Consider the following 25,118-nt stretch of genomic DNA (forward strand, 5'->3'; position numbering starts at 1 on the left):
CATATGGGATCCTCCCGGACCGGGGCACGAACCCGTATCCCCTGCATCGGCAGGCGGACTCTCAACCACTGTGCCACCAGGGAGGCCCATCACCATTCTTAAAAATCAAAATTCTGTTCTATTTCATATACGATACCAGGCCTCAGTGTATGATTTTGTTAGCAATATTCAAAGAAAATGGAAATGAATTTGAAAGTACTCTAAATATGGCAGACTGAACTGACATATGAAATACAGCCAAAATACGTAGAAGTACTAGATGAAAGGACCAAAAAACTCTAAACAAACAAATAAAACCACCCAACAACAAAAAAGGCATATTTAAGCTCAAAAGGAAGGGAACCCTCCAGGTTCCAAACATAAAGAAGAAATTCAAACTAGGTACTGATGCCGTTGGAATCTAAAAAGAGAAAAACCAAAAACGAAGCAGGCTTGATATATAGGTGCTCGAGGTTGGGGGTTAGTTACCACTCACCACAGGATCAAAGAAAAGGCCTAATTCCCAGCACAAAGCCAGGGCCCGTTCGTGAAACTAGACTAGACAAATTCTACCCATCCATCAAGGGAAACAGTAAGGAACTCTTGCCTTACTTCCAAAGCTTTGAACAGAAACAAAATAAGAAATAAGAAACTCATTCATCACATGGGTGAATATGGGCTCCACATTTATAACAACTTCATGTATAAAAAACCTCAAGCTGAGAAATAACCTCTAAAAACTGTCCTAAAAGCAGTAAGACCTCTAAGGGCTCCAGCAAAGGCAAATGAGAAAGATTATTATAAGGATGGTCCCAAATACCAAGACACCAGGAGTCTCAGAAAACAAGCCTTCATTGAGGGTGAATTCAAGATAAAAATTTATAAACACACCAGGAAACAAACTATAGTAATCAAAGACTAGTACAATGAAGTATATGACAGCATTCACCCCACAAGTACAGATACAGCCATCTACCACATCTCTCACCATTCAATACCTTTCTAATTCACCCTAATTCATGACTATTCTCCTGTATCTTTATCTGTTTACATCAAAGATAAGAAGATGACCCAGATTATAAACACAACATCTGACTACCCCAGAGAACATATTCCTTTCCAAACACAGAGGGAACATTTATAAAAGTTGGCTATATCTTGGGCCACAAATCATGTCTCAATAAATTTCAAAGGATTAAAATTACAGAATTTGTTCTCTAACCATAATATGTTGGAAGTATAAAGCAAAAAAAAGATAACTAGGAAATTCTATTATGTTTAAAAGTTAAATACAACCCCAAGTAACCCATGACTCAGGGCAAATTATAGTGGAAATTAAAATACACTTTGACCTGAACAATAATGAAAATACTACATATCAAAACTTATGCAATGTAGTTAAAAGTGATTATTGGGAAATTTAAAGCTTCAAAATGAATACATTAATAACAAAGAAATGTTGAAAATTACTGAGCAAACTGTATCAGGAGGACAGATAAAAACATCAAAACAAACTCAAGAAAGTGGGAGGAAGGAAATAAATGGAAATTAACATAAGAGAAGGCAAATATTTAATAATCAACAAAGTCAAAGTTCCTTTGGGTTAAGAAATCTACTAAAATTGATAAACCTCTGACAAGACTGATCCAGAAAAAAATACTACACATATATATTGCCCAAATAGCTGTCTTGTCTTTCATTTTCTCTTCAGCATTCTCCTTACATCCCAAATCCTAAAAATATTTTCTCTTATATCATCTTCTGGACATTATAATTCCCCATGAACAATGATCAATACTCAATTACCTCGAGTAACTGGGACCTGGAAAATTAGAATTATCTGATTCTTCTACATTTCTATTTCCTTCCAAAAACTTTTTTCAATAAAGTTGTTATAGAACAAAACAAAAACATACAAATAACCTGAACTTAACTGTGTGACAAGAGATCCACTTGTCAGAAATAGTGGCTAGTATGAGGTAACCCAAAAACAGGTTGGGGGGTGAGAGTGGGAAGAAGAAGGTCAAGAAAAGAGATTTAGCAAGTTAAATACTAATCAGCCACAGAAAAATGTGTTAGTTAACTATACAAAGCTTTCAAGAATTGCCACCACCTTAGTGATTAATGATTTACTCAAATAACTGCAAAATTTTAAGACTAACATAAATGACTACAAATATACTTACAGTACCACCGACTATTCTTCCTAGTGGATACCATGCTCTTTCATCAAACCAATTTAAAAATTCATAGAACCCATGAGATGCAAGATGGTGTGTTGATCTATAATTAAACCTAGAGAAAACAGGAAAAAAAGAAACGTTATAAAACTTTACTAGAAAAAAATAGCTCTATCTTTCTAATATTATACTTTATATTTAACTCTTTATATATAGCTCTATGGCTACATAAATACATCTTTTATAACAATTTTCCTTAAACCTAAGTAACACGTTATTTTCCAAGAAATAGGCTAATACCTCAGGCTAATACCTCTAAATATAACTAAAAACAAAGTCCCCCCCTCCCCCCCAAAAAAACAATTCTACCAAAACAGTAATGCTCAAAATTTGGCCATTGCCTGGGGTACAGATAGCAGACAGCTATGCATTTGAATTTTTAAAAAGTGAGGGTACATACAATTTACCAAATGGTCAAAGAAGTCAATGACTCTCAAAAGATTAAAAAACACTGACAGAAAATAGCATCAAAATGAAGGATGCACATTCAACATAATTGCCTCCAATCCTATAACCCTAAAAATTACAGAAATAAAGAATAAGTTACAGTAGCACTAAAACCATGGGAGATGAACTGTAACAGCACTTTAAAACAAGAACATGACCTTAACAAATGAGAAATTTCATCAATGAAAGACAAAAAACCAAATGAGAAGAAATGAGATGGAAGAAGCCACAGCCCGAACTGCAACCAGAAGTAAACTGCAAACTATGGTATGTGTGTGTGTGTTGGGGTGAGTGGGGGAATGGGAGGAGTTTCCAGGATGTTCCATGTTTAGTATAAAGTTGTTATGGGGCAGGGGGGCAAGAGAAAATCCTGCAGCAATCCTCAGGGTAATAATGAGCATTAGGAACAGCCAGGCAGGTGGATCCCCTTGCCCTACCACTGCCAAGCAAGGAAGTGGGCCTCAAAGGTACCTGCAATACACGTAGACAAGTGATTCAAAAAGTGAAATAGTGCTTGACAGAAAGAAGATGAATAGGAAATCCTCATATCCAAATTCAGCTTGATATAGCCTTCCCAATAGCAAGCCATGACTCTCCCTCCCATAATCACTAGATACAAACACTGAAGTATTTGTAGACAGACTTGATTAAATACAAAAATAAGCACACATCCAAAAACCAAACATTTAAGAAAAGTAGACAATATGAAATCTAAGCATCGAAATCAATGAGTGGAAGAACTAATACCATAGAAAACAGAAATAGGAATATCTTCAGAAATAAGATAAGCCACAGCAGCCTGAAAGGAAGCATATCCTAGAGGTCGAGACTACGAGTGTTAGAATCACACTGCCTGAGTTTGAATATCTTAGTTCCATACTTATTTGCTATGTGACCCTTGTTGGGCAAACGACTCATGGTCTCTCTGTGCTCTAGTTTCTTCGTCTGTAAAAAAGGGATAACAATAGTACCTATGTCAATAAGGTGGTTATGATAAGTAAACAATATGTCTCTAAAGCACTCAGAGGCTACTGCTACTATTACTGTGAAATAAAGATCTATGATAAAAGCACTATTTTAAGTTTTTGAATGTTAAATGACTGTTAAGATAAACAAAATAAAGGATGGGCTAAATAGTAAAAAGGTCAAAGATGCAAAGCAAATTAGTAACAAGACAGAAAGTATTCTGAGGGGTGGCATTAGAAAGATGGCGCAGTAGGAGATACCAGCCTTCATACCCCCAACAAAAAATAAGAAATAGACAGCTACCCGTGAAGGAAAATATCCCCAGGAGGCTCATGCAGAACTGAGATCCCACAGCAGCACAATGAAGCAAAAAATGGAAAGCAACCATACAGAAGGATCACTAGGGAGACAGGCTTAGTTGAGACATCTAGAGACAGCCAGGAACAAAGAAGGGTAGAGGCTATCAGTATCAGCCATGTGGTAGGACCACTGCAGTGCCCAGTGTGGTCTGCTCTGTGGAGGACCTAGGCAGGCTCTTCAACTGAGGACAACAGCACCCATGACAGCTTTCACAAAGGAGAACCCTGTAAGTATTCATCAGGACAAACTCCAGTGGCCTGCTCTGCAGAGGACAACAGCAGCTTTCACCAAAAGCCATCACTGCCACAGGGCCCCTGGAGAGGGAGACACTGTTCTGTCACCAGCAATAAAGAGCTACTGCTGCGCTGCCCCAGGACCAGGGCTGCCACAACCCCCTAATCCCACAAATGCTCCGGACTCCAGAACCACTGTTTCTCTGTAAGTGCTTACACTTCAGACTCCAGCTCTGCAGCTGCTTTGTGTGTGCCTGAGCTCCAGACGCCAGCTCCATGGCTACTCCATGGGCACTCATCAGTACTACCATGATTAAGAGGACACCTGTGAGCTGGACCTGGTGCCAAGAGAGATCCCCTTGGCCACAACAACTCCCTGTGGGAGAAAAAGAGACCAGAAGGTCCCAAACAGCCCTTAACAGCCCCATGGACACTTGCTGCCTTGGCCATTGAGGACCCCTGCAATCTTCACTAACACTGACCTCAGTTGTTGGAGCTGCACAAAGACTACACCCCTGGATCTTCCCCAGAGTAAGAACTGCCACAGCCTATTCAGCTGGCACCCTCACACTTACCCGCAGGTAAAGGTCTTTCCCGACCAAAACCACTCCATCAAATGCGCAGGCATAAATGCAAGGCTACAACAAAAGTGAAAAAAAATCAAGGAAACATGACACCACCAAAGGAACACAATTATTTTCTAGTAACTGACCACAAAGAAACAGATCTATGAACTGCTTGACAAAGATTTCAAAGTAATTGTTTTAAGGAAGCTCAGCAAGCTACAAGAGAACCCAGAAAGACTACTCAACAAATCAGGAAAACAATACGTGATCAAAATAAGAAGTCCAAAAGAGAGACAGAAATTATAAAAAAAATAAACCAAAGAGAATACTGGAGCTGATAAATACAATGAATAAAATGAAAAAAAAATGCAGCAGAGAATATCAACAGCAGACATGAACAAGCAGAAGAAAGAATCTGAGAACTAGAAGAGAGGTTACTTGAAACTATCAGGGCAGAGGGGAAAAAAAAGTGAAAAATAGCCTACATTAACTATGCATCAAGGGTAATGATGGCTGCATTATCAGAGTTCTAGAAGGAGAGAAAGGGGTAGAAAGCTTGTTTAAATAAATAATGGCTAAAAACTTTCCAAATCTGGGGAGAGAAGCTGACGGTCATCCAGGCATGTGATGTTCATAGGTACCAATACATATTCAACCCATACAGGACTCCACTGAGAGACATTATAATAAAACTGTCAAAAATCAAAGACAAAGAGAGAATTTTGAAAGCAAGAGTAAAAAACTTATACATGGGACCCACATAAGGCTATCAGCAGATTTCTCAGCAGAAACCTTGCACCAGAATAGCATATATATAGTCAAAGTGCTTGAAGAAAAAAAACTGCCAACCAAGAATATTCAGCAAAGCTGTCCTTCATAACGATATTCCCAAAGAAACAAAAAACCAAAAAAACAAACACTGAAGGAGTTCCTCACTACCACACCTGCCTTATAAGAAATGCTAAAGGGAGTCCTTCAAGCTAGCATGAAAGGGCAATAATTTGTAACATAAAAACATATATAACAGTATAAAACTCACTAGTAAGATAAGTATGTAATCAAATTCAGAAGATTCTACTATTGTAATGGTGTATAAATCACTTAACTAGTATAAAGGTTAAAAGACATAAATATCTATAGCTACAATAATTTGTTAAATACACAACATAAAAAGATTATGACATCTATAACATAACTGAAGGGGGGGTGTAAAAGAATAGAGATTTTGCATGCAACTGAATCAAATTATTAGCTTAAAGTTGACTGTTATAATCATAAAATGTTTTATGTAAACCTCAGGGTAGCCATAAAGCAAAAACCTATAGTAGATACAAAAAGATAAAGAGAAAAGAATCAAAGAATACTGCTAAGGAAAACTATCAAATCACAAAGGAAGACAGCACAAGAAGAAAGGAACAAAGGAACTAGAAAACAATTAACAAGATGGCAGTTGTTAAGTCTTTATCAGTAATCACTTTGAACGTAAATGGATTAAATTCTCCAATCAAAAGACATAGAGTGGGTAAATATATTAAAAACACAAGACTCAAACATATGCTAACAGAAACTCACTTCAGCTTTAAGGATACACATAGGCTGAAAGTGGAGAGATGGAAAAAAATTCTATGCAAACGTAAAGCAGAAGAGATCAAGAATGGCTATACTTTTATCCAACAGAATAAACTATAAATCAAAAATTGTAACAGAGACAAAAGGTCATTCATTATAGAATGATAAGTGGATCAACTGATCAAGAGTATATAACAATTGAAATAGACAGCAATGCAATAATAGTAGCAGGCTTTAATACCCTACTTTCAATGAATAGATCAGAAAGAGAGAGTAAGAATAAGGAAATACTGGACTTGAACTACGCTTTAAACCAAATGGATCTAACAGAGAACATTCCATCTAACAGCAGAGCACACATTCTTCTTAAGTACATACAGAATATTCTCCAGGATAGATCACATATTGGGTCACAAAACAAGTCTTAACAAACTTAAGACAGAAATTATACCAAATATCTTTTCTGACCATAATGATATAAAATTAGAAATGAGTAAGAAAGCTAGAAAATTCACAAATATGTGGAAATTGAACAGTATTTTCCTGAACAATCAATGGGTCAAAGAAATAAAAAGAAAATTTTTTAAGTATCTTGAGATAAACACAAATGGAAACACAACATACCAAAATGCAGCCAAAGCAATCTAAGACAGAAGTTTATAGCAATAAACACTGGCATTAATAAAAAACAGACCTCAAATAAACAGCCTAACTTTATACCTCAAGGAACTAGAAAAAGAATAAATTATGCCCAAAAAACAGAAAGAAGGAAATAACAAAAATCAGAGCAGAAATAAATGAAATAGAGACTAGAAAAAGAGAAGAAAAAAAATGAAGTTTTGTTCAACGTTTTTTTAAAAAAGATAAGCAAAATTGACAAACCTTTAGCTAGACTAAGAAAAAAAAAGAACACAAAATCAGAAATGAAAGAGGAAACGTTACAACTAATACCACAGACACACAAAGGATCAAAAGAGATTATTATGAACAATTATACACCAACAAATTGGATAACCCAGAAGATACGGACAGAGTCTTAGAAACATACAACTTACATCAAAGACTGAACCAGGAAGAAATTTAAAAATCTGAACAGATCAATAACGAGTAAGGTGATTGTTGGGGGGTTTTGATCACTGATTCAAAGAAAAGCCTAGGACCAGATGGCTTCACTGGTGAATTCTACCAAACATTTAAAGAATGAATGCCAATCCTTCTCAAACTCTTCCAAAAAATTAAAGAAACCCTTCAAAATCACTTTACAAGACCAGCATTACCCTGATACCCAAGTCAGACAAGGACACAACAAGAAAACGACAGGCCAGGGTCCCTGATGAACAAAGATGCAAAAATCCTCAAGAAAATACCAGCAAATCAAATTCAACAGCACATTAAAAGGATCATACACCATAATTAACTGGAACTTATCCCTGAGTCAAGGATGGTTCACCATACGAAAATTAATAAATGTGATACCAAATTAACAGAATGAAGGATAAAAATCGTATGATCATCTCAACAGAGGCAGAAAGGGCCTCTGACAAAATTCAACATCATTTCATGACAAAAACTAAAAAAATTAGGTATAGAAGAAACGTACCTCAAAATAATAAAGACCATAGATGACAAGCCCACAGCTAGCATCATACTCAATGGTGAAAAGTTGAAAGCTTTTCCCCTAAAATCAGGAACAAAACAAGAATGCCCACTCTCACTCTTCTTTTCAACACAGTCCTAGCCTGAGCAATTAGATAAGAAAAAGAAATAAAAGGCTTCCAAATTGGGAAGGAAGAATTTAAATTGTCTGTTTGCAGATAACATGATCTTATATACAGAAAACTCTGAAGGCTTCACCAAGGATACAAGATCAACATTTAAAAAATCAGTTGCATTTCTATACACTAACTATGAATTATCTGATAAATTAAGAAAGCAATCCCGGGTTCTCCCACCGCCCCCGCTGCGGGTCCCAGCAGCTCGGGTGGCAGGAGGAGCGGCAGCGGCCAGGCAGCCCAGCTTCGCAAAGGCTCTCAGCGTGCCGCGGCCCACAGGCACCCGGCACATGCCTGCTCCACCGCCACAATGCCCAAAAGGAAGGTCAGCTCCACTGAGGGGGTGGTGAAGGAGGAGCCCAAGAGAAGATTGGCAAGGTTGTCAGTTAAATCGGCTCCTGCAAAAGTGGAAACGAAGCCAAAAAAGGCAGCAGGAAAGGATACATCTTCAGACAAAACGTGCAAACCAAAGGGAAAAAGGGGAGCAAAGGCAAAACAGGCTGAAGTAGCTAACCAAGAGACTAAAGAAGACCTACCTGCAGAAAATGGAGAAACTAAAAACGAGGAGAGGCCAGCTTCTGATGAAGCAGGAGAGAAAGAAGCCAAGTCTGATTAATATCACACCCCTGGTCCTATCAGTGGTCCCTGTCTCCCTTCTTATACAATCCAGAGGAATAATGTTATCAACTATTTTGTAAGTGCAAGTTTTTTAGTAGCTCTGTTATCAACTATTTTGTAAATGCAAGATTTTTAGTAGCTTAAAAAAAAGCATTTAGTGTAAATGTTTTTTTTTTTAAGAGGTGAAATCATTTGCTGGTTGTTTATTTTTTGGTACAACCAGAAAATACTGGGATATTGAATATGGGAGGCTTTGATTATCTTGGGTGTCAGCTTAAGATTCCACAGATGGAGGGTAGCTTTTATATCTTATAATACAAAGCATACTAAATGGCAGTTTGGAGTCAGCTGTGCATTTAATGTCTTAAACACTTTAAATTACTTCTCTTCCCATGTTGTTTTTGGTATAATTGTTTCCTAAAGCAAACCACTCACTCCTTGGTCTTGTCTCTCCTGGGCAGAATTTTGTGCACTATGCAACATCTTTGGTCATGGTAGTCCAGTTCTTCTAGTAACTGTTAATGTGCTGTGAATGACTGACAATTTGAGTATGTAGTGTATATGATATTAAATTGTGAATTAGTGGCACTTAGGATGTAACAGCATATCAATATTTGAAGATATTGGTACTTCATATCCTGTGAAGGAAAATTTGCCTCCAAATTTTAAGCTGGAAAGTCACTGGAATAACTGTTCAGAAAAGAATCACAACTACATGATTTTTTAGATTTTTGGTATGTATGTTGAGAATTGTGTACAAATTGAAATGTCTATGTACTGATCCTCAAAACAACCAATAAAATCTCAATTATGAAAGACTTTCTTGAAGCACATAAAAAAAAGCAATCCCCCTTACAACAGTATAAAAATCAATAAAATATTTAACAATAAATTTAACCAAGAAGGTGAAAAACTTGTACACTGAAAACTATAATACACTGATGAAAGAAGACACAAATAAATGGGAAGATATTATGTGCTCACGGATTGGAAGAATTATCAATAGTATTGTTAAAATGTCCATATAACCCAAAGCAATCTACAAATTCAGTGTAATCCCTAAAAAAATTACAATAGCATTTTTCACAGAAATAGAAAAATAACCCCAAATTTGCATGGAACTCCCAAAGACACTGAATAGCCAAAGCAGCCTTGAGAAATAACAACAAAACTGGAAGTATCACACTCCCTGATTTCAAACTATGTTACAAAGCTATAGTAACAAAACAGTATGGTACTGGCATAAAAAAAGACACACAGACCTTTGGAACAGAACACAGAGCCCAGAAATAAACCCACACTATTACAGTCAACTAATCTTTGACAAGGGCACCAAGAACAAACAATGAAGAAAGAATAGTCACTTCAAATAAATGGTATTGGAAAACTGGATGTTATTCATATATGCAAAAGAATGAAACTGGACCTTTATCTTACACCATACACAAAAATCAACTTGAAATGCATTATTGACTTCAATGTAAGATCTGAAACCATAAAAACCCTAGAGGAAAACAGAGAAAAATCTCCTTGACATGGGCCTTGGCAATGACTTTTGGGCATACGATGCCAAAAACACAGGCAACAAAAGCAAAAATGAACAACTGGGACTATATCAAGCTAAAAGGCTGTGCATAGCAAAGGAAAGAATAAACAATATGAAAAGGCAACCTATGGAATGAGAGAAAATGTTTGCAAACCATATATCTAATAAGGGGTTAATATCTAAAACACATAAGGAACTCATACCTTTCATTAGCGAAAAAATAAAAGCCAAAAAACAAAAACCCACAGAAAATCTGATTAATAAATGGTCAAAGAAGTCAAAGAACCCGAAAAGACATTTTCCCAGAGATATACAAATAGCCAGTTAGGTATATGAAAGGTGCTCAGTATCAGAGAAATGCAACTGAAAACCACAATGAGAAACACCCTCACATCTGTTAGTGTGGCTACTATCAAAAAGTAAAGAGGTAACAAATGCTGTCAAGGATGTGAAAAAAGGGAACCCTTGGTATACTGTTGGTGGGGATGTAAATTCATACAGCCATTATGGAAAATAGTGTAGAAATTCCTTAAAATTTTTTAAAGCAGAACTATCATGTGATCCAGAAATCCTTCTTCTGGGTATAGAGTAGACCCTTGAACAATGTGGGGGTTAGGGGCATCAAGCCTCTGTAGTTGAAAATCTGCATATAACTTATAGTGAGTCCTCCATATACTTGGTTCCTCCACATCTGCAGTTCCTCTGCATCTTCAGATTCAACCAACTGCAGGTTGTATTTATCAGTGACAAATATCCACATATAAGTAGACCCATGTAGTTCAAACCTGCACTGCTCAAGGGTCAACTGTATACGCAAAGGAAACAAGATCAGTATATAGAAGAGATATCAGCACTTGCATGTTCACTGCAGCATTATTCATAATAGCCAAGACAGGGACTTCCCTGGTAGTCCAGTGATAAAGAATACGCCTTCCAATGCAGGGGACGTGGGTTGGATCCCTGGTTGGGGAACTAAGATCCCACATGCTGCGGGGCAACTAAGCCTGTGCGCCACAACTAATGAGCCTGCGCGCCACAACTAATGAGCCCGCGTGCCTCAACTAGAGAGCCCACATGCCACAAACTACAGAGCCCACGCGCCACAACTAGAGAGAAGCCCATGTGCTGCAACAAAGAGCCCGGGTGTGCAACGAAAGATCCCACATACCACAACGAAGATCCCGTGTGCCACAACTAAGACCCGACATAGCCAAAAATTAAAATAAATACATACATACATAATAGCCAAGATATGTAAACAACCAAAGTGTCTGTTGATAGATGAATGGATAAAGAAAATGTCATTATACATTTATATAATGGAATACTATTCAGCCACAAAAAGGAAGGAAATCTTGCCATTGCCAATTTGTGACAACATGTATGAACCTGGAAGGCATTTATGCTAAGTGAAATAAGCCAGACAGAAAAAGAAAAATACTGTATGGTATCACTTATATGTGAACTCTTTTTTTAAAAAAAAGTTTAACTCAGAGGGCTTCCCTGGTGGCGCAGTGGTTGAGAGTCCGCCTGCCGATGCAGGGGACGCGGGTTTGTGCCCCGGTCAGGGAAGATCCCACATGCCGCGGAGCGACTGGGCCCGTGAGCCATGGCCGCTGAGCCTGCGCGTCCGGAGCCTGTGTTCCGCAACGGGAGAGGCCACAACAGTGAGAGGCCCGCGTAACGCAAAAAAAAAAAAAAAAAAAAAGTTTAACTCAGAAAGAGAATATAATGGTGACTGCCAGAGGATGGGGGATGGGACAAATGGGGAGAGGTAGGTCAAAGGGTACAAACTTCAGTTATAACATGAATAAATTCTAAGGATCTAATGTATGACAAGGTGACTGTAGTTAGTAATACGTACTATATTGTATAATTGAAATTTGGTAAGAGGAGATGAGATCTTAAGAGCTCTCACCAAAAAAAAGAGAAAGGAAGAAAGAAAGAAACTATGTGAGGTGACGGATGTGTTATGATTGTGGTAATGATTTCACAATGTGTATGTATATCTCAAATCATCATGCAGTACACATTAAATATACACAACTTTGTCAATTATATCTCAATAAAGCTGAAAAGAAGTATTATGAAAAAATTAAGAAGTCTAAAGGTAAATCCAGTTTTTACATTTAATCTTAAAAGAAGAATCATTATGCCCCACAGATGATTAGGAAAAAACACAAAAAACTACATACACCTCTCAATAAATTTCAAAACGCTAAGGATAAAGTGCAACTTAAAATCATTCATAGAAAATAAACAGATTTTCTCCAAAGGAATATATCAGTCAACTGGAATCACTGAATGTTATACAGGCAATGGAATAATATACCAAAATTTCTGACTAAGGAAAAAGGATTTTAAACTCAGAACTTAAAACAACATTTGTTTTCCAGCAACAATTCTGGAAATCTAAGTTAGTGCTAGAAATGCTAAACATCCTCTAAAAGAAAGTACCAGAGCTAATTTTAAAAGTGAAACCTCCAAATGCTAGAAACAAAGTATTTATTGTACTTATAGGTGGGACCATGGGAAGACTATCCCTTCAGAAATGAAAAACAGTGTATCCACCAGCATGGAAGTGGCTAAATTTTTCTCCTCCCAAGGGAAGAAAGACTCCCATTAAAAAAGGTAAACTCTTAACATTTGTACCACACATGTTAGTCTAAATTTACAAGGGATCTCCAAATCAAGAAGTTAACACTGAAACCAAGGTCCAAAAACTTGGATTAACAGTAAAAGCAAAAACCAAAAATAACCTGAGACTCAAATGCGCTCATAAAGGACGGTTACAAACTATAGGAGGTAGAGGAGCACCATTAGGAAGTACACAACAGGAAAAGTAAGTAACATCCCCCAAACCTGTGAAAATAGTTCAATGACAAAAGGCCTAGTATTTTAACAAGAATCAGGATTTAAAATTTTAAACGCAATTTTTCACTTAAAAAAATGGACTCCAAGAGATTAATATGTTCTTAAAACTAAGAAACATGGGGTTCCAACTTCATAATCAAAATTGTTCTGAGTGGTATTTTTAACTTTCCATTTTGCATAATTCTTGGCCTCTCCCTCTCTGTTCATTCTCTTCCTTGGCTTTTATAACTACCATAGTCTTCTGTTTTTTTACCCCACATCTCCAACCCTCTTCTCTGCTCTCTGTACAGGCAGCCTCCTCTACCCAAGATCCTCTCATTAACTGTAACTCTCCCCCAAGCGATGTCAGTCATACCTGGGTCTTCAATTATTATCAGTATGCCCACAATTTGCCAATGTTATCTCCCTGTCTACATTTTTTTTCCTTTGAATGTCACAAAGGCATCTCAAACTCAATATCCAACTAAACTCATGATTGGACACCACCTATCCACCCCCAAAACAAATACATACACTGTGTCTGCTTTTAGTATTTTCTATCTAATTACTACCTAAATTGAAAAAGCCAAAAATCTAGGTGTCATCCTGGAGAGCTCCTTCCCTCTCACATCCTATACACAGATCACAACCAGGTTATTTTACTACTTAAATATCCTTGAAATTTGTCCACTCTTTCCTACTCTGATACTAGCACTGTAATCCAAGCTATCATTTTTTAAACTAGACTACTGCAGTACCCCCTAACTCATCCCCCTACATCCATTTTGCCCACGTCCTAATTCTCCAATCTGTATACTGTTTCTCAACAAAGAACATCTTTGGGCTTCCCTGGTGGCGCAGTGGTTGAGAGTCTGCCTGCCGATGCAGGGGACACGGGTTTGTGCCCCGGTCCGGGAAGATCCCACATGCCGCAGAGCGGCTGGGCCCGTGAGCCATGGCTGCTGAGCCTGCGCGTCCGGAGCCTGTGCTCCGCAACGGGAGAGGCCACAACAGTGAGAGGCCCGCGTACCACAAAAAACAAAAACAAAAACAAAGAACATCTTTTCAAAATGTAAATGTGATCATATTGCAACCCTCTGCTGAACTATTCAAGGGCGTCATCTCTTAAAATTAAAAGGAAGGACACTTCACTTAACATAATCAAAGCCACACACACTCTAGCTCTTACATAACTCTAGCCTCATCTCACACCTTACTATCTCCCTGCTTTCCATATACCCATCCTTCAGTCCTCCAGACTCATCTTATCCCCTCTGACCTCAGGAACTTCAGACTGCCAGTTCCTTCCCCCTGGATCACTGCTATCTCCCCTCTTAGCCTAAATAACTCATTCTTCAAACTTCAGCACATTTCTAAGGGATGCTGTTGACAGAAAAGGTTCAATGTACTTTTTTCTTCTAGCACTTGCCACAGGTGCAATTTCACATTAGTTTACTTAATATTTACCACACTAGATAAATACTCCCACGAGGAAACCACGTCTCCAACACCTCGCATAGTATGTGGTACATAGCAGCCCTCAAATATTTGTTGAATGAATAACTGATTTCATAAATATGTTTTTAAATGGAGATGAAATACACTCTACATAGCTTCCCAGATAGCTACCTAACGTCAATTTTAAATGGTATCCCCAAAGTTAAAGACTAAAACCAATTTAGTCCATACTTCCTGAGATCTAAGCCTGAAGGCAAAATTAAAGAGTTAAAACAAACAAGCAAGCTAATTAAGATTCTACTGAAAATCTAGTCAAAGTATCTAAAAACTAAACATAAATGGATGTAGAATGTGTTTAGTCCTATTTTATCCCCAGAATCAAGTCAATCCTGGTATGCAAGGCTCCCACAACTCCCTTAACTCTCTTTGTTTTTTTTTGGCCACGCCATGCAGCTTGTGGGATCTGAATTCCCTGACCAGGGATCGAAGCCGTGCCCCCCTGCACTGGAAGCACGGAGTCTTAACCACTGGACTGCCAGGGAAGTCCCAACTCACTCTTACAAACTCATTTTCTTTGATTTTCAGTTAACTTCTTCCTGTCCGATTGGCCGTTCATTTTTCTATCCTATTTTCTGGCCCAGTTTCCAACCCAGTACTGTGAATAGTTTACTGAATGTCCTTATAGGTTTCCCTTCTTATCGCCTGGAAGTGAAATAACAGGACTTTAGTAAAGGGCAGCACACTCTTATTTCACTGAGCACTTTGAAAGTAGTAGTAGTCACTATCTTCTTCTTAGGCCCGTAATACAGTACTTCCCCCCTATTCTCCCCCCATACAACACACCACTACCACTAAACTCATCAGCCCTGTCTGACAGCTAAATGAACTGACTGTAGAGATAAATAAAAGGTGGATACCCTACCCAAGAGTTCTTGCTGCTTAGTAACATTACCAACATTTAGGATTATCAAACAATTTTTGCCAACAATGGTAATTTGCATTTCTATGATGTCTTGTGAGGGTAACACTTTTCATGTATTTAATGGTCATTAAATTTCCTCTGAAGTATGTATTGAAGTACTCTGCACATTTTTTCTAGTTAATTTGACTAAGTTCTTCATACTGTTCGTCGGTTATGTGAGTTGTAAACTGTTCTCATTCATAGCTTCTCTTCACTCATGATGGTATTTTTTGAAGAACAGAAATTCTTGACATAAAACCTAATTTATCAATTTTTTTTGCTGTGAGTTAGTGCTTTTTTTCTGGTTAAAAAAGTCTTTTATTGTCCCAAGGTCATAAAGATATTATTTTCTTTTTCATGATAATTTAGTTTAAACTTACTTATTTTAGGTATTTAATATACCTGGAATCAATTATTTTATATGGTGAGAAATATTTATCTATTGTTATTTCCTCTGTATAAATAATTGTTCCCACATCATTTACTGAAAAATTATCTTTTCTCCATTGCTGTACAGTTGTACCTCTATCATACACTAAGAGTTCATTAATGTGCAGATCTGTTTCTGGACTCTATTCTGCTCAAGTGGTCTTTATGTCTATCCTTGCACCAATAATATGCAAACTTTGTAACTAGAGCTTTAAATAAAATCTTGACATCTGGCAGATCATTCTAAAACTGTGCCTTGTATTTTGTCTTTCTGCATCTCCACATGAATTTTAAAATAAGCTGTCAATTCCCCAAAGAAATCCATGTGGGGTTTTGACTAAAAGCCCATTAACTCCACATGTTGATTCGGGGAGAATTAATATCTATACAATACTGACTCATCCAATCCATAAATAGAGTTTATCTCCTTCTTATAAGTCTTCTTTAATGTCTCTTCAGAAAATTAATAATTTCAACCTTAGAGATCTTACACATCTTTGCTTAAATTTATTCTTATTTTTAATAGTATTTTCATTTATTTTTTAAAACCCTGTTTGACATATTGACAGGTATCTCTTTTTTAAAATCTTTATTGGAGTATAACTGCTTTACAATGTTGTGCTAGTTTCTGCTATATAACAAAGTGAATCAGTTATATGTATACATATATCCCCATATCCCCTCCCTCTTGCGTCTCCCTCCCACCCTTGCTATCGCACCCCTCTAGGTGGTCACAAAGCACCGAGCTGATCTCCCTGTGCTATGTGGCTGCTTCCCACTAGCTATTTTACATTTGGTAGTGTACGTATGTCCATGCCACTCTCACATTTCGTCCCAGCTTACCCTTCCCACTCCTCGCGTCCTCAAGTCCATTCTCTACGTCTGCGTCTTTATTCCTGTCCTGCCCTTAGGTTCTTCAGAACCAGTTTTTTCTTTAGATTCCATATATATGTGTTAGGATATGGTATTTGTTTTTCTCTTTCTGACTTACTTCACTCTGTATGACAGACTCTAGGTCCATCCACCTCACTACAAATAATTCAATTTGGTTTCTTTTTATGGTTGAGTAATATTCCATTGTATATATGTGCCACATCTTCTTTATCCATTCATCCGTCGATGGACACTTAGGTTGCTTCCATGTCCTGGCTATTGTAAATAGTGCTGCAATGAACATTGTGGTACATGACTCTTTTTGAATTATGGTTTTCTCAGGGTATATGCCCAGTAGTGGGATTGCTGGGTCATATGGTAGTTAGTTCTATTTTTAGTTTTTTAAGGAACCTCCATACTGCTCTCCATAGTGGCTGTATCAATTTACATTCCCACCAACAGTGCAAGAGGGTTCCCTTTTCCCCACACCCTCTCCAGCATTTACTGTTTGTAGATTTTTTGATGATGGCCATTCTGACTGGTGTGAGGTGATACCTCATTATAGTTTTGATTTGCATTTCTCAAATGATTAGTGATGTTGAGCATGCTTTCCTGTGTTTGTTGGCAATCTCTGACAGGTATCTCTTGATATTTTTACATTGATTTTATAACCAGAAACCTTGCAAATGCTTATTAATTCTAATAATTTACCACTAGATTCCTTCAGACTTTAAATCTGAAAATCAATAAACATCCCTATGCCTATGTTAAAATGAGAGAGGTGTCTCAAAGACTACTTGACAAGTAAAAACTTCCAAGTTTTTAAAGCCCTGTTATCAGAGGTAATGTTTTGTTCCCACATCATTCTATCCCATTATCTATCCCTTATAATTGCCAATCTTTTCAATTATACAGAAAATACAGATAAATATTAACTTCATTCAAAGTAAAGACATTTAACTGAAATACTTAAGTAAGATATATAATATGAAATTCCAAAATGGAATAAGCTACTGCATTTCAAACTTTAAAGGCTTGGAACCTTTATTCAAATAAAATCTTCATAAAAAAATAAAGGAAAAATAAAAGTATTTTTTAAAATAGAAATTTAAGCCCAAATTTATAACATTAATAAATCAATCAGTAAGAACAATTAGGTTATTTCAGTAAACACAGAATCTTAAACTCGAGGTTATATTTCATAGTTGCAAAGATGCTAAACATCATCTAATTTATTTTGGTATTTTGGTTCACAAAATTGTAAAATATTTGACTCAGAAGTAACCGTCAAACAGTAATCAGTTTTAAAAAGTTTTCCTTGCTGCTAAAGATATTGTTCAATTAAATGATGCAGAAGTTTGTTTAGAGCCTAATAGAAAATTTTAGTAATGCTTTTATTTCTCACTGTGTGTATATAAACACACATATATAAATTAAACCAGAAGCACCCAAATCTAACTTTGTAACACTGTGTTGCAGATTCAGTTGTTACTACAAGTATACTATAAGTATAGTCTGGCTATTTACTTTTATGTGAATTCCTAGGAAACCTCAGTTGAAGTATTAAACACCCAATCCAAACTGATTCAGACATTTTCCCAAAGGAAACCAAATACCAACAGGTACATGAAAAGGTGCTCAACATCCTAATCACCAAGGAAATGCAAAGAGGTTATCACCTCACACCTGTCAGAAAGGCTATTACCAGAAAGACAAATATTGGCAAGGATGTAGAAAACAGGGAACCCTTGCACACTGTGGGAATGTAAACTTATACAGTCACTATGGAAAACATGGAGGTTCCTCAAAAAAATTAAAAATAGTACAACCATATGACCCAGGAATTTTACTTCCAGGCATTAATCCAAAGGCATTAATCCAAATCACTATCCTGAATAGGTATCTGTACTTCCATGTTTGTTGCAGCATTGCCAAGACATGGAAACAAACTAAGTGTCCATTGACAAATGAACAGATAAAAGACAATGTGGGGTGTACACACACACACAGACACTCTCTCTCTCTCTCTCTCAGGAATATTATTCAGCCATAAAAAAGAAGGAATTCTGCCATTTGTAACAACAAGCATGGAACTTAAGGGCATTATGCTACATGAAATAAGTCAGAGAGAAAGACAAATACTAGACAATCGCATTTACGTGGAGTCTAAAAAATCCCCCCCAAAACAAAACAAACCAAAAAACCTAAACAACTCAGATACAGAGAACAGACTGCTGGTTGTCAGAGGTGGGGTTGCGGGAGTGGGGGAAATGGGTGAAGGTGGTCAAAGGGTTCAAACTTCCAGTTATAAGATAACTAAGTCATAGGGATGCAATATACAACATGGTGACTATGGTTAACGATACTGTATTATATATTTGAAAGTTGTTTAGATCTTAAAAGTTCTCATCACAAGGGGAAAAAAAGGTATGGTAATAAATGTTAATTAATTAAACTTATTGTAGTAATCATTTCACAATGTATACATATATGAAATCATTAATGTTTTACACCTAAAATTAATACACTGGTATATGGTAATGATTTCTCAATTGAAAAAACAAAAGAACCCGGGGCAGGGGAGGAAGTTAATAACCGGGGGGGGGGGAAAAAAACACAACCCAAAACAAATATAAAAGGCATTTAGGGCCTCCCTGGTGGCGCAGTGGTTGAGAGTCCGCCTGCCGATGCAGGGGATACGGGTTCGTGCCCCGGTCTGGGAGGATCCCATATGCCGCGGAGCGGCTGGGCCCGTGAGCCATGGCCGCTGAGCCTGTGCGTCCGGAGCCTGTGCTCCACAACGGGAGAGGCCACAACAGTGAGAGGCCCGCGTACAGAAAAAAAAAAAAAAAAAAGGCATTTAGATTAATCATACAACTCCTCTTTTCCATTAAATAACCAAAAAAAGAATTGTATCTATTAATCTTTTGTTTCACCTTCTTATTGAGCAATTTTAGCATGGTCTTTCTTAGCTCTTTGTTCCATCTACATAGAAACTCACCACAGCCATGCATTTTATTCTCCTTTCTTCCTGCGATCCCCATAAACCTGAAATTCATTCTTGAAGAAGTCTTCTCTAATACTCCATCCTCCCCTCCCCAGTCCACTTGAATTTGTGCTCTGAAAACATCACGTTGGAACCTCTATTCTAATTTACCTGACAGTGGAATATTTTTTTCTTAGTGACTTTTGTATTCTTGAAGGTATCATATATATAGTTCCTGGCACTTCACTTATGAGGGTCAATTAATTCTTTCTGGCATACTAGTAATGAGTAGTAACACTGACTTAAATTTTGGCTTCTATTTCCTTCTTCATTAAATGCAAGCAACTGTGTGCACAAAAGCAGTCTTCAATTTTAGCATGTCCAATACACATATTTAAAAAATTTAAATAGCTGGGGAGGGTGTTATAGATGAAACAAGATGGACCATAAATTGAAAACTGTTGAAGCTGGGTGATGTATACACATTCGGAGGTTCATTACAGTATTAACTCTACTTTTGCTTATGTTAGAAATTTTCTACGATACTGTGCATGTGTGTGTATATACAGTTTACATATACATGTACACATACCTATATATGCAATTATAATACTTACATATACACAGACAGATGATCTACATAATTATATATATGAGTAATACATATTGCTAAAAATTAATAAACTTCAATTAAATAGAGTTGGGAGACCAGAAAGGGGAGCTCTCATGCCCTGCAAGGACAGCAGAGCCCAACAGGAGGAAGAAAGGTTCCTCTTCTCCCCTGGCAAGGACTCAGCAGCCAATGAAAAGCCATAGACTCTGTTTAGCCCCTCCAACTTCCTTTCCCTCTCTATAAAATGGCATGCTGGGACTTGCACATGGCCTGCTGTGGTTGCAGATCCCGAATTGCAATTCTCTGCTGATCCCGAATAAACCCATTTTTGCTGAAGAAATATCTGGCAGTCTATTTGTTTCAAGTCAATTATATGTAAACTTTATTATGGAAAATTCCACACACACACACACACACACACACACACTCTCATACATACAATTTACAGTTTTCCTCAAGTAAAACTAGGTGAATTGACTGAGAAATGATGTATTAAAGGTTAAGAGACACCAAAATAAAACTGAAATAAAAGAGTAAACACAAGTGGTAAAATAATATCTAACTCAGTCTGAGAAAACTACCAGATTTTACATATACTTTTATTAATATTGTCAGAACAACTTTTGGTATTTTAAATTCAATAAAATGATTTGTTTTGAAACAAGTGTGAAAAAAAGATGCTAATTATTGAATACTCTGTATAGTAGATACATGTGGTTCATTGTGGTCTTCTCTACTTTTGGTTTATTTATTTTTCATAAAAGTTTTTTAAAAAATAAATGAACACCTTCCCCCAAATTCTCTCAACCCGATCTCTAGAGCCAACCTGAAATTCCTATAATGTGTGGGAGAATGACTTATTAAGACAGACAAAATAATTCTCACATGAACTTTTTCATTCTAAAAGGGGCATATAAATAATTTTACTGCTTTCCAGTAACAAGCAAACTGCTTCAAGATGTAAGGAGAAACTGGGGATCACAGGAAAATGTGAGTTTTAAATCTGATAAAGAGAAACAGCCATATTACAAATTAAAAGAGGTCTTAGAGACCCACCTTTACAAAGAAGCTAAGATATATAAATTTAGTTTTCTTCTGCAATGTACATTCCTAAGACCTCCGTGTCCTTTGGCTATTCAAAGACACCGCATTTTTTTTTTTTTGCCGTACGCAGGCCTCTCACTGATTTGGCCTCTCCCGTTGCGGAGCACAGGCTCCGGACGCGCAGGCCCAGCGGCCATGGCTCACGGGCCCAGCCGCTCCGCGGCATGCGGGATCCTCCCAGACCGGGGCACGAACCCGTGTCCCCTGCATCGGCAGGCGGACTCCCAACCACTGCGCCACCAAGGAAGCCCGACACCGCATTTTATAATGGCCTTTCCCGATATCTTTAAGAGACAAATGAAAAGTAACAAGATAGGAATAAAACACTTGCTTCTGAAAGCCACACACTTGTTTGTTTTTAATCCTTATAAATTCCGTAGTATTAATTCTTCTTCATCCCAAGAAACCCTTCAAAGGCTAAGAAGAGTCTATGTGCTTGAAACAACCTCTTAAAGTAGCAAGATGAGATTAAATTATGGAAGCCCATTTATGGAAAAATGGTTATACCTCTTGGGTTCTAGTAGAGATTAGCACAATACTTGAATTCAGAACATTACAGCTTAAATAGAATTTTACAAATTGGTTTACGCCTTATTCAACATATACCATATTGTTTCCTTAGGAAAACAGACACTCAGTACCAGCCCATTAGTAAACTAGGCCTGCCCTTCTGAACAAGGAGGGAAAGCGCTACCTCTGCATTTTCCTTCTACTGATCTTGTTGGAGACCTAACCACTTCATACATTTCGTTTTAGGTTTGTTATTTCACCTTATGTTATACTGAAATGCTTAACGTACACTCAGAAACAATAACAAAATCTCACGATTATGTACTGAAGCAAAATACCACAACATACCCTTAATCTTAAAGGTTAAAAACATTTTATACCTCAGCTCTAAAGTTAACGAAAGGCTTTTCTATCTTCAAGAGGAAACTTTTGAGGTGGGAAAGCGTTTTGTATGTTTAATTAACATTTCCAGTTCTCTACAAAAATATGGCACTGTATCAGAAAAAATATTAATTGGAAGATGTCTAAGAATAAGTAGAAGAGTATATTCTTAGCCGTCGCAACCTGAAGTCATCTAAGACACCTGTGACTAGCTTTTGTAACAGAATATATGGTATGTGTAGAATATGAGCTAGAAAAGCTGAGAAATAAAGGTCTCAACTTATAGCTAAGAAGTAGAGAAAGTTCCAGCCTAAAGAAATGGGCTAAAGCAGTGCTAAAAGTAAAACACAAGCAAGTCTCCCAAGGGCCAGTTCCGTCCTCCTTTTCCCTAAACCATTACTTCTCTAAAACTATCTACCAAATGCATATAACTATAATTAAACCTTTAACTAAAGTTTGCTAATTGACATTTTCCAGGGCCTGTGTCACTGCTTTTTTGTAAAACTGGCATCAAAATGACTGTCTCAAAATAAATGCTTGCTGTAATAATCCCTACTCTTTTCACTTCTATATTAAATTCTTATACAGATTCAAGATTAACACACTTTTAGATGAACACAGTAGAAACCTCAGAAATTTAGAAACCAGGCTTTACAGAAATAGATTCAAATTAGGAAGTAACCGAGAAACAACAGAAAAAGACTGCTTTTGGCAATGAAAGAGCAAGATAAACACAGAGGGGATGGGAGACAAACATGTCCCACACCCCACAAATGTTCAGTGCACAAATCTAATTTCCATAAGACAACACAAGTCTAGTTTAGCTTAGCCTTTGCAAATAAAATCTAAAAAGCAGAAGAATAAATCAGAAACAATGGAGGAAACAAAGGAAAGGCAAGCCGCTTTGCTCCATGATGGTGATAAAGAACAGCAAATATAAGTAGCAAAGAAGGGAAGGAGAGGAAAGAGATAGGGCAAAAGGGAAGAGAGGAAGTAGAGCTCTGTATCAACTACTGCCACAGCTCAACATTTCCCTTAAGGTCAAAGCCTTGAATCATCCCACTATTTTAATTTGCTTTGTGGTGAAATACCAGGTTAACTGAAGTTTCTATCAAAAATAAGGATATGTGAGGGCTCACAGTTGTCTCCTATGAATAGAGAACCTATGTCAATTTGACAGCACATCTTTCAAAGCCTCCCCAAAATTCTTGTCCGTCAAGACATTATAATATGTGCCTCTAAGTATAGCTATTCTACACTGAACATTAGTATGGTTTTCATTTTTAAAAGGTAATAATCATTTACCATTTTTAAAAAAAAAAATTCTAAGCAACTAATGTGTCCCAGGTTTCTATTCAGCACTAGAAAGAGAGCAGTGAAAAAGACAGGCAAAGTCTCTCTCTCCTGGAGCTTAAGTGCAATAAACACAAACCAGATAATTATAGGTTGAAGCAACAGCTTTGGAAGACACTAAAGGGATGGGATAAAATAGTGAAATAGGAAGAAGGGGAGGAAGGGGTAAAGATGGCTTTAAGCAAGGTATGTATGAAGTCTTCTAACATTTGTGAGACCTTAGGATGGGAGCAGCCAACCATTCCAAGAGGTGGGGAGAGCTGTCCCTAGGTAAAGAAACTAGCAGTGCAAAGACCTTGAGATAGGAGAGGTTAGCGTGTTTAAGGAGAGAAAGGGGTCCAAGAGGGAGAGTAGTAAAGAGATGCATTTTTAGCACTATTTATTTAAATACAATTATTCTTTTTTTAAATTTTTTTATTTATTTATTTTCGGCTGCGTTGGGTCTTTGTTGCTACGTGCGGGCTTTCTCTAGTTGCAGCGAGCGGGGGCTACTCTTTGTTGTGGTGCGCGGGCTTCTCATTGCAGTGCCTTCTCTTGTTGTGGAGCACGGGCTCTAGGTGCCTGGGCTTCAGTAGTTGTGGCACGTGGGCTCAGTAGTTGTGGTGCACAGGCTTAGCTGCTCCGCAGCATATGGGATCTTCCCAGACCAGGGCTCGAACCCGTGTCCCCTGCAATGGCAGGCGGATTCTTAACCACTGTGCCACCAGGGAAGCCCATAAGTACAATTATTCTTTTAAAAAATTATTAACAGTTGTCAGGTACTGTGATAAGAATAGTTACTTAATCATCACAAAAAGAAACCTTTGAGGTAGGATACTATGCCCAATCTATCAGACTAAAGCACAGAGATGTTAAATACTTATCCAAAGTCATACAGCCATTAAGTAGTCAAGATGGGATTTGAACCAAGCAGCTCTGACTCCAGTGCCCACATTCTTGAGCATGATCACAAGATGATTCCAAACAGCAAGAGTAATAAATGCCAGTAATAATTTGCATCACCTTCCGGGCACTGTGAACCTTAAAAGTGGATCTTAAATCATTCCCTGTACCTCAGATTCCAAAGAACTCCTCTCATACTACCTTTCTGAGAGGAGTGGAGTATACATTTTGAAGCAAGTAGAATATATACTTTTGAAGGAAAGAGGGTACCATCCCATTTAATCCACACTTATCTGTATATTAGGCTCTTGTGTAAACTCTCATTTGAAGAAAGGGTTCAAGAGCTAAAACAAGTGTTTAAAAAACACTGGCAGGGCTTCCCTGGTGGCGCAGTGGTTGAGAGTCCGCCTGCCGATGCA

General features: G+C 37.5%; 2 protein-coding genes across 2 annotated transcripts in view; one reads left to right on the forward strand and one right to left on the reverse strand.

Annotated features, from left to right (window-relative positions):
- Positions 1 to 25,118, reverse strand: part of STT3B (STT3 oligosaccharyltransferase complex catalytic subunit B) — a 101,583-nt gene that overhangs the window by 46,784 nt on the left and 29,681 nt on the right. Inside the window, exon 2 of the mRNA XM_082637542.1 lies at positions 2,166 to 2,274. Coding sequence (XP_082493668.1) covers positions 2,166 to 2,274 — 109 coding nt within the window. The remainder of the gene's footprint in view (positions 1 to 2,165; positions 2,275 to 25,118) is intronic.
- LOC309813683 (non-histone chromosomal protein HMG-14-like) lies at positions 8,443 to 9,440 on the forward strand (the record flags this gene model as incomplete). Its single annotated transcript, XM_082638739.1, has 1 exon — positions 8,443 to 9,440. One exon carries the CDS (start codon positions 8,443 to 8,445, stop codon positions 8,746 to 8,748), a length of 306 nt encoding a protein of 101 aa, XP_082494865.1. The 3' UTR covers positions 8,749 to 9,440.

The sequence above is a fragment of the Mesoplodon mirus genome, assembly GCF_964341445.2.
Source record: "Mesoplodon mirus genome assembly, chromosome: 12".
Classification (NCBI taxonomy): domain Eukaryota; kingdom Metazoa; phylum Chordata; class Mammalia; order Artiodactyla; family Ziphiidae; genus Mesoplodon; species Mesoplodon mirus.